We start from the raw sequence: 11,058 nt of genomic DNA, 5'->3' as shown, positions 1-11,058 counted from the left end.
CAGAGGTTATATTAGCCGAGTTGTATTGGCCGCATTGGACGTTGTATAGGCCTGTGTCATCGAATGCCGTAATGAAGATCGCTTCGCTGGTACCATGACCCCACAAATGAAGATAACAGGCAGTTTCCCCGGTGGGCGTTGTTCGTTTAAAATAGAATTGTGGTTATGCAACACGTAATACTCGTGTCATAACAGGCACAATCAGTTACTAATAATAAAATCACTTATAATCTCTATCAAAATTGCCTTTCGTTAGCATCACAGAAAGCCACAACGTCTACGCATCGACATGTTGGGCATCAATATCACCGCAAAGAAAACTGATTTTTTTGAAAGAAAATTTGAACTCATCATGTTGAAACCTTAAGTTTGTTTTGGAGACCGTGGTAGTGATGTTAACGTGAAAGGGCAGCTTGTATGTTTTAACGACTAAAATAGGCCTTTGATCTATATTTATTAGCATATATACGCCGGTATATATGTTTGAAACTCAGTCATAGGTTATTCAACACTATTCCAAGTTATTTCCAAGTTTAAAGAGCTGTTAAGCGAGGACAGTTCTCGTGGTGTGGTTAGACCCCGAAGACACGTTCAATGTGACAGTATCACGTACAACCTTCGCTTCTTCACCTCCAACGTGATTAGCGCGCCAGCGCGGCGCAATGGCCCGTGAGTCTCACACCAACGCGTGCGTTTTGGCCATACGTGGAATGGTCTATCAGCAACCTGCGGATGGTCGTGCTTCTAATATTATTGGAATCGTGCCAGAAATGAAGCCTCTCCACGACATAAAACACCATCAAATAAAATAAACAATGTACTTAGCTCTCTAAACATATTTGGTCTTTTTATTGACTGCTGTGTTTTCACGACTGTCTGTTCACGACTATGTCTTCATGACTGTGTCTGCACGACTGATTCCTCACGGCTATGTTTTGAAGTGTATTACCCGCTGTGTCTTCACGATTGTGTTTTCTCGACTGTGTCATCATGGCTTTGATATCACCACTTTTTCGTCACTATCGTATATTACCAAGCTGGTCTCCACGACTTTAGTCCTTACGACAGTGTCTGGAGCCATGAGGTAGACTGATATTAGGTAGCTAGATAAGAAAATGAAACATTGATCGCAACAGATGTTCAACTTTGGTTGGCCTTTCTGTTCCCATTATACAAAAATACAAATTTTGATCCATATGGCGACACTGTTACTGCTTTAGCTCGATGGGTCAACGTTAGTGGTGGAAGATTTCTTACAGGAATGAAAGCTTGTCTATCAATAGTATCATGCTGTAAAATATTCCAAGCGAGTTTTGGTAATATTTCATAATTTATTCTTTCATGTATTTCGGCCGCCATCTGGCTATATACTACCACTTCTAAATAAGTCTTGCTTTTTCAGATACATTACCATCCGTAAAGTGTTTCCTTGTCAGAACTGGGTGAATAGTATTTACACACCAGGATACAATTTGATACCCACCCAAAATAAAATATGTATGTATGTGTATGTATGAAAAAGTAGATAGCGTTATTATGGTCGATGGCTGGTGGCGAGCGTATAGAATAAAGCTAGACAGTCCCTGGGGAATAATGCGATTGCCGGCAGCAGACTGTTAACCAGAATAAACAATCTGAGCCTTATCAGTCGTAGTGAATACCGCCAAATTCTGATGGATGAAGGCTTTCAATGCGGGTGTCCTCGTGTAATATATACACATCATATCAGCCCAAATAATCTCAATGGAATCTGTATTCTGAGCAGGCAGTCGCTGGCAACAGTTCAATACTTTTCGATCGTCCCGTGCTAAAAATACACGCAGATTTTACGTGGGCAGAGAGCTCTGACGTCAGCGGACATCGTTAAATCTTCATTCGATTGCTTTCCGTGGAAGACGGCATCGATGGAACTGGCTGATCGATGCTGCGCGCTGATTGGCTCGCATCTCGCTTGTCCGGCAGGCACGTGGTCGCCCGTTGCCATGCCACGGAGGATGTCGTGGGTTTAGAGGATTCAGCTGCGAGTTCCTTCACTGTTTGCCCGAAGATAGACGAGGAAGCAAGAGCGATCGTTGCGACGAGAAAGAGCGGCCTTTCCAGACACCGGTGAATTTTCCAACCCGCCACCAGCGCTATAGGACAGAACGTTGCGGTAGTCGATTGACAAGTTCTAACCCAGGAATCCAACGGTATAGCTAGACAGCGGCCCACATCTGGAGCTCCCTCTATAAAGGAGCCGCTTGGAAGACGTCTTTGCTTGGAGTTGAAGGGATAAAGAAGCGAGAAACACCAAATAGCTTTTCAATAAGAAAAGAAAAGTTTTATCCATTGAAGAAAGGCAAAGGAGAATGAAGCCAGTTGCAAGCCAGTCTGTTGGAATTGTACTACTGGTTCTCTTCAGTACGTGCTATTCGGCGCCAGTTCTGTCAAAAACTGCAGGTAAGTTTTACAAGTTATTACAAAATTACAAATGAATGAATAAAAATGTATACAGTATCCCGTCCATATTGTAACCAACACAATTATGGAATGGAAGGGTGCTATGCTTCCATATGGACCGCGTACCATGTGTTTCTTCTGTTCACACACTATTTATTTTCTAAAAGTAAACTACAAAGAACAGTTTAAAGCCGATTTTCTTTCAGAACCTTGAAACTCCTGTGTAGCCACCACACTGATCCCTTACCAAGTATTTTTGTTGTTCCTAAGCTACTTGTTTTCTAAAAGAAAAGCACAAAGAGCAGTTTGAAGCCGATTTTCTTTCAGAACCTTGAAACTCATGTACAGCTTTCACACTGTCCCCGTACCAAGTATTTCTCCTGTTCCTAAGCTGTTTGTTTTACAAAGCAAAACCACAAAGAGCAGTTTGAAGCCGTCGGTCTTACACGTCTTAAGATCATGTCCACCCTAGTACAAAGCATTTTCAACATTTGTTTTCCAAAATAAGCCGTTATTCTTGTACAACCTATATTCACATCAGACTTGTATCAAGCATTTGTAACATTCTGAAACTATTCTAGTTCTTGAATCCATCAAAGAGCAGTTTGAAGCAGTTGTTATTTTATACCTTGCTCAATGCGGATTGATACTTCCAGATATACCATGGTTATCATGTACCTTAACTTTGATCTCTTGATCATATCATATATATATATATATATATATATATATATATTTGAAGAGTTCGTGTCAAATTACATGAAGTATACACGTTCTGCGCGCCAGTCGTCACGTTGTATTCGGGAGGGCTTGGTTTGCTGCCGTATTGCCGCTAGCTTGAAACAATGGCTGTGATGTGTACACTTCTTCGAGGTCTCTATAGAATTTTCTTCTTATCTTATAGGGGCCTCCGTGGCTCAGTCGGTTAGCGCGCTAGTGCAGCGTAATGAACCAGGAGTCTCTCACCAATGCGGTCGCTGTGAGTTCAAGTCCAGCCCATGCTGGCTTCCTCTCCGGCCGTACGTGGGAAGGTCTGCCAGCAACCTGCGGATGGTCGTGGGTTTCCCCCGGGCTGTGCCCGGTTTCCACCCACCATAATGCTGGCCGCCGTCGTATAAGTGAAATATTCTTGAGTACGGCGTAAAACACCAATCAAATAAATAAATAAATAAATCTTATCTTATATAGCTATCAGACCAGACCAGACTGAATCCTATAAAACTATGTTGCAACTATTTGCGCTATGACCACCATTCTTTATTCCTGTCGGACGTCTTCCTTTCTTAGAGAATTGCTGGTTTTGACGAGAACGTTCTTATCGGGGATACAGCTTTTGGAACTGAAATTCACATTCTGTACACATCCAGCGATACGTCGCCCTATGCAATTACTTGTTAAAACTTGCCATCAAATAACTGTTCTGTTTCCGAAGGCTCATGCCTATATATTACTGTGATTCCGATGCCGTTCGTATCAAGGGCATCTGCTACATTCGAATCCCTCCCGTTGTCTCAAAGAGACCGCCCGAAGTCAATGGCAGTGAAGAGCAGTTGTTCAAACCAACCACTCGGTCCAGTCAGAAAAATTAATGACTGCTTCATAAACAAACCGACTGCCGAGTCAGATGGATAATCACACGTAATACTGCGTATGCTAATAAAAAAAATAATCACAGAATTTTCCTTTTGAACAGGAGAATGTTCTTGGTCATTAAAAGCAGGAAATGCGGAATCAGTAACATAGCCCTAGTCCTTTAACACACTCTACCTAATACAGCGTATTCCACATCGTAAGTTAGTCGTAGTCCATTCAGAAACTTCAGTTCGACCTGATTTATATAGAGCCCATGATACAAATTTGTCATATATTCCTAACTGATATTAGTTTGTACAAAAAGTTAATTTAGGTTGATTTTGTGGCTGTTGGCAAGCCTTTGCATGGCAGACATATGTTACATTATCTAGCGCTATACAGATGCCTCAAGTACTTGGGGAGGACCGTGAACAAAATGAAATGACAAAGGTTTGTAAACTATAGAAAACTTAAAAAAATTTCTTAAAGTTTTTCTTCTTCAAGTCATACTTGTCTTGGAAGTTATTTCAATGTCTATACTCTTCGGCTTGTTTATTAGTATGTGTTATACATATTATAATGTATGCGTAGTTGAACAAGCAGGCTATACTCGCGTGTTATGTGTATTATCGAATAGGATTTCATCAAAACACGCTTAGTGCATCACATAAGGTATGACTGTTTGATTAATGGAGTCTACCCTAACCTTTTTACACCGATTCGCGTAACCATATGGTAGTACTTTTTTATGGCAGAGAGACTGGATTGATTATTGGAAACCAAAGAAATCAATCCCTGCCACAATGTATAAGAGAAATTTAGCATATTTCAATAAGAACACTGGTTAATTAATTAATTAATTATTATTTAGTACTCCATAAAAACGGAAAACCGACCTATCGATAAATGAGCAGTATTGATGTAAAGGCTCTTTGTATACTGGATGTTGAGTTGACTGGCTTACGTCAGAACCGCTAATTCACAAGCGACTGTCGTTAAGCGGTCGTTGCCAACTTTGCCATTCACGGAAAGTAATTCCATTAAAAAGCGGATCAATTCGGAATCAGAAGCAATCCGTCAATTATGTAATTTTCACTTTTTTTAACAACAGCCTAATTAACTGCTGAATCCTATCGTAGATCAGTATTGAAGAAATTCGTTTAGGAGGTGAATAAAACATTTGGCCGCCGAAATCGTATCTCATTAAGCATAAATAATTGCCCTGACTTCCTGACTAATGAAATTGTTCATATGCCAAAACCGATGGTTCGGTTTGAAGTCTGTGGATTAGCAGGCGCGGTGGTTTCCACCAAAATCTGTACAGTGGACACAGTTCTTAAAGCAAACCTCCGCCGTGCGGGTGATAACAATCTGGAATACCAGTCAACTTATTCGTTCATTTATTTGATGGGTGTTTTACACCGTACTCAAGAATATTTCATTTATACGGCTGCAACCAGCATTATGGTGGGAAGAAACCGGGCAAACCCCAGGGAAATCCCACTTTTATCCGCATGTTGCTGGCAGACCTTACCAGATTGGGGTTTTACACCGTATTTAAGAGTATTTCACTTATACCACGGCGGCCAGCAGTGTTTTAGGAGGACAAGGGACAGAGCCCGGCGGAAACCCACGGCCGAATACCACTCTAATTATTAAACCCTAGAAAGTTTTATTCTAAATTCCTTTGCTTTCATTTGCTGCTTGGAACTTTTGATAACAAGTAGGCTGCCGACCATGCTCTCTTGTGTAAAATTGTATGATGTTCAGCGAAGATCACTTCCACCTTCATGACACTCGTCAAGTGAGAAATGTCGACAATAACATCCCGAAGGTCGCTGGTTTTTTCCAGGCACTTTAAGTCAAACGAGTGAGGAGGAACAGCATGTAAAACGTTCACCCACAAAGATTAACAGGAAATAAATGTCAATTTTTGGAAGGGCAAAAAATGCTTTTGTTCGGATAATCTCTCAAAGAGATTTCGCCGGGTAGGAAATGCCGGGAGATCGTAGTGCTTTATTCGGTCCAGGCTTCCCTAGCTTGTCTCTTTCAAATCAACTAATCCTGTCTGTAATAGAGCTTTTGACTTTAGCAAAAGATGTCAAGCAGTAATTATTTTTTAGAACTGGCTTTTACAATAAGTCGTTTTCAGAAAGAAGTGATATTTTTAAAAAAAAAAAAAGAAAAATTATTCCCACTGCATTTACTCTACTTTTACACGTCATCCATTTCAATACGTCGCAAAACAGGTCACGTAATTGTTTTTTAAGTAGCGTTGTTAGAAAATACAAAAGTTGTTATGAAAGTTATTGCTTAAGTGGGTCATAGAAAGACGGCGCGTTAAAAATGACTTGTTTCCAAGGAGCACAACAACATTCAGTTTGGTCATTAGCACTTTGCTAAAAGAGAATATTCATGGGAGGCCTCCATATATCCCACCACAGAGTAATTGTGCTATGTGTAAAGCTTGTTTTTAATTACAGCTATTCCAGGGCTGTTTTATTTGAGCATTACTGGCTCTTTGTCTATTCGGTTCAACCTCCATTTTCCACAGTACGCTGCATGAAGACTGCTCGTTGTTATACTGTGTAATGAACAGTGGAAATTAGAAGCGTACCAAAAGTCAAACTCGGTGACATTCTTGGCAAAGGTTTAATAAATCAACAATCGTAGTGTCATTAAACTTTAGGTGGGACTCCTGGCAGTATTCGAAATACATTTCAAATGCATTATTGAAAACTGAAAGACCGATTTCCAAAGGACAGAATATTGGCTTGGTATAAGCTTACTCCGCATAGAACACATGCATAGAAAATAATGCCGATGAGCTGAAGAAAACAGTAGTGAAAGGTACTATTTCGCAAACAATGACATCCTGTCCCTCATTCATTGTTCACCTAGTCATTGTTTGGCTCAGATAATCACAATCGCATGGGTATTGATGGCTTAATGGATTTAACAGAAGGAGAGTTGTTCGTGTACCATTGCCTACGTGTCAGTAACACGCACGTTTCCACAAAACATATCTGTTAACGGGCTTCGGCAACGATTATCGCACTCCATTGTTTCGGTGCGCTGGTCACGCCCGTCTTCTTCGGTCCAATGTAGCTCGATGATGACATATCGAAAATGACATTATATGAATACATATATAGAGAATATTTCTCATCATTTCACCATCAGTACATAAAGGAGCTGGTCGCGGTCTCGTGGTTAAAGGTGCGTGCCTTTCTTTATCTTTGTTATCTAACACACGCGGTGAGAGTTGAAAGGCCGGCCTTGAACAAGGACTTAGATTTCCTCGTTCTCACTGTTTGTGTGGCTTTGGTGAGAATGTAAGCGGTTGAGGGCGCTCATGTTGCGCCGTCTAACGTTCATCTCTTGTCTTCCACCAACACGGCGTGAACATCTGCTCTTCTCTATTCCGCTTTTCTCTCTGTCGAACGCTGCAATAATCACTCACTGTATAACGATAAAATTTTCCATTTACGGAATGCTGGGCTGAGTTCTTGAGTGAATGTTTCTTATTTGTATTCGTTTCCCTGCCTCTTTCTAAGCCGTTGGACACTAGTGTTGGAATGGGGAGCCGATTTCGCAAAGCCAGGTCTGACTTCAGTCAAAATGTGAAATACAATTGTAGAAATTATTTTTAGGGCCTAAGAATTAAATAAATTTCAACTTCCAATACCAAAAACTAAGCATTGTGAAAAGGCTTTAAATTTTGATTTAAGTCAGAAATGGATTCGTGGAATCGGCCTGTGGTCTGTACCATTGGATTGTACGAAAAAATAGACATACGAAATCCAAGCGTCACATAAAGCAACGAAATGAAAGTATGCGGAAGTACGGGATTCAGTACCCTGCTCTGAACTTGTTGGACAACGTATATTTACATTTCTATTCGAAGGAACCTTTAAAAAAAGCGACGATTATCAAGAGTGTGGAGAAACCTGTGAGATATTTTGTTACACACAACGTAAATAAAATCATAAAAGCATTCACTGCGTTGTTTCTACAGTTTCTACGTGGAAAGGTCTATCAGCAACCTGCGGATGGTCGTGGGTTTCTCCCAGGTTCTGCCCGGTTTCCTCCCACCATAATGCTGGCTACCGTGGTATAAGTGAAATATTCTGAGTACGGTGTAAGACACCAATCAAATAAATAAGTAAATTCTTCAGTTTCATTTACTCGGCAATCATTCACGATTCCTGCAAGGAACGGTCGGGTTTGCTCCCTAGAGTATGTCTTAAAGCGCCCCTGAGTTGCATGTTGCACTCAAAGAGTTAACTATACAACTATACTGTGATACGCTTGTGGCTAGTACCTCAAGAACAAGAAGACCAGTTGGATGTGCTACAGGGTAATTAGCTCTTATCCACGGAAACTCAATCGCTATGTTGAGTTTGAAAAATTTATACGCTCACGGACTCGATAGTCTCTCACAGTATGAATCAGCACGGGTGGTAATTGCTCAGAGGCTGTAGCGAGTCGTCCAGGAGGGATCGCGTAGGTCTTCAAAGCCTTTCGCGTAAATTACCAGCAGTGTCCTACAGAGACCAGATCTATTCGCCCAAACAACAGCAAAGCTGATCTACCGATGACTATGGCCGCCAGGGAAGCCTTTAATCATGGCCCCCTCTCTCGCAGGCATCGAAGAAAAGGAAATTAACAGTCTTAATTATTCAGACTGATGAATGGTGTAGAACAAGACCACTGTGGGAGGATTGTAGCCATTGGAGAATTTTACGGAAAACGCAGTTTTGTTTCTGTGTGTAGCAACATCACAGTCCACGATATACGCCCTCACTGTGGGCTGGTACACATAAATGGTGGTCGTCGTCTCCACAAACAGAAGGGGTGCCGTAAATGATTTCACTCATTCGCCAAGAACATTCCTTGCGTCTTTCCTATATCATTGAAGACTGTTAACTGTTTCTCTGGCAAGTTTCTGTCGTAATTTTGTACTTTATGTACATACTTTATTAGCTCTTCGGTGGTTTGTTGTGAACGTTATTTTGGGAATTGACTTTGCGATTATGGAACCAGGACGTCCGTTTAGGCTATCGGGGTGGAAGGATTATTATACCAACCATCCATAATGAACGTGCAAAGTCAATAAGCTCACGACCAATTTCACAATCAAGCGTTCAATACAAACCAGCAAAAAATTAGGAAAAAAAATATAAAGTATGAAATCTAGACGGATTCATGGTGATGGGGAAAAGAATGTTCTTGGCGAATGAAATAAGTAAGCATCCAAATGGTGAATCCTGCTGTTTCATAAGTTGTTGTTAATCGAAAACTACAGCCAAGCCAGTTGCCCTTTGATTGCAACTGTCCATGAATTCTAGTATTTTCTATACGATGAACGTATACATCCCTTAATTATATTCACAAACCGTCAGCAATTCCTCATTGAGACTAAAACTCAAAAAGTGTATCCTTCTGGACATCTATAAATTGCATCTTCCGAAAATAGTGACATGATCTCGTTTAGTAGGTTTTCTGTTAATTCAATTTTTCTTCCTTTTTGCTTCATTAACGATCCTTGAACACCTTGAAAAGATAAATTAAGCTCGGAAAAACATGACAAGTTTGACCATTAATTTGTCAATCTTTTTTGCTCATTACCGGATTTCGCCTTGTAGCAACCTTCAAGGAAACACCCAAAACTCTGGTTCATTCAGATAACAAAAAATACCATCATTTACTATGGCTTTTTACTAAATTTGTACTTGCTTAGAAGCTCACAAGAAGGAGTCAAGTGCATTTTGTTCTGTTTAGTGATAACTTATTTATCCGACTGCAGTGTTGAATACATCTTGATATAATAGCGTTGTACAGTTCAATGAACGACATTCACACAGAAGGCCTTAAGTGAACTTGATACCGATTCCAAGAACTACCCGTTATTTCAAGGACACACGGAAATTGGGTTGGCATTTCTCTTCGGTACATCCTCACTCAGGTCTCAGGAGACAGCCTGTTGTTTTTACGGGTTAATGTCATTGGCTTGAGGGTGAGAAATGCAATTTACACGGCCCTTCGTAATGGTAGAGCCATTTAACACGGCACTACTGAGCTAAGGGACAATGGTACTGAAGCTCTAACCTACTCTATTCTTTTTTGACGGTGGACAACACGGACATTGCCCCCCAGCCATAATCATTTTTGTTATACTCCCTAGTCATTACAATTAAACCCAGTAGTTTTCATTCCTTTTTTTTTGACTGGCTCCCACTGGGTAATAAGTGCCAATAAGAGAGAAACAAAATCACGGAACCTAAAAGCGTCTCTCTTTTACAACTTCCGGGAAGTCATGTGTTCTTACGCGCAAAACTGGGCAATGTGTGATAAAGGGAATTTCCCTCCCAAGCCGGAAGTGGTGTGATTTAAGTAAATCTTTAGTAAGTTCTGTTTAAGCGAAGCGGAAGAAATTGGTCTAGAACGTTTGCGAGAAACACCGTACTGCTTCTCTCCTGTTTCTTGGATGCGAATGACAGTAAATCAGTTATTAAAGACAGTAATATTTACAAGACCCACTGTCCAGAAATCATACAACCGAGCTGATTTGCGAAACACACGTGTAACAACCAAGGCCGTTTTATTCGACAAAATCTAAATTTAATAAAGCAAAGTTATTAATAACGTAAATACCTTGTAATTGTTTATCATTATTCTGGGGTGTTTATTTTGGTGAAAGATTGTTTATTTATGCACTCAAAGGTGATTACTTTTTGATACACCCCATATCTTCTTTGCACATTTCACATCCAAACGCAAGTAAAACTAAACTTATCTGTGTTCTTTTTTTTACAGGAAAAACAGAAGCGTTGCGCCAGGTACAGGACGATGCTAAACAGGTAAGGTTAAAGGTCATTGCCTTTCAACCGCAAGGACACATGAGGCGTGGGTTCAACCCCGGCCTTGGACAAAGAATTTGTACATTCTCCGGGTCTCACTGATCGTGGCTCCTCGTTGACAGTATAACGCGGTCGAAGACTCTGCTCAGATGGTTTACGTCGTGTAACTTGCCTCCCACGAAAT

The 11,058-nt window shown here is 40.7% G+C and overlaps 1 protein-coding gene across 2 annotated transcripts in view; it reads left to right on the top strand.

Moving 5' to 3' along the window:
* Positions 1 to 2,048: 2,048 nt before the first annotated feature.
* LOC135462716 (uncharacterized) overlaps positions 2,049 to 11,058 on the top strand; it is a 28,497-nt gene continuing 19,487 nt past the window's right edge. Inside the window, exons 1-2 of one of the 2 annotated variants that reach the window (XM_064739937.1) lie at positions 2,049 to 2,439; positions 10,831 to 10,874. In XM_064739937.1, the coding sequence (XP_064596007.1) occupies positions 2,349 to 2,439; positions 10,831 to 10,874 (135 nt within the window). In that variant the 5' untranslated portion in view covers positions 2,049 to 2,348. Of the gene's footprint in view, positions 2,440 to 10,830; positions 10,877 to 11,058 lie in introns of both variants that reach the window. The other variant, XM_064739936.1, reaches the window with a different exon arrangement.

The sequence above is a fragment of the Liolophura sinensis genome, chromosome 2 (genome assembly GCF_032854445.1).
Source record: "Liolophura sinensis isolate JHLJ2023 chromosome 2, CUHK_Ljap_v2, whole genome shotgun sequence".
In the NCBI taxonomy this organism is placed as follows: domain Eukaryota; kingdom Metazoa; phylum Mollusca; class Polyplacophora; order Chitonida; family Chitonidae; genus Liolophura; species Liolophura sinensis.
The sequence above is the reverse complement of the archived record's forward strand: the minus strand, read 5'-3'. Positions and strand labels throughout refer to the sequence as shown.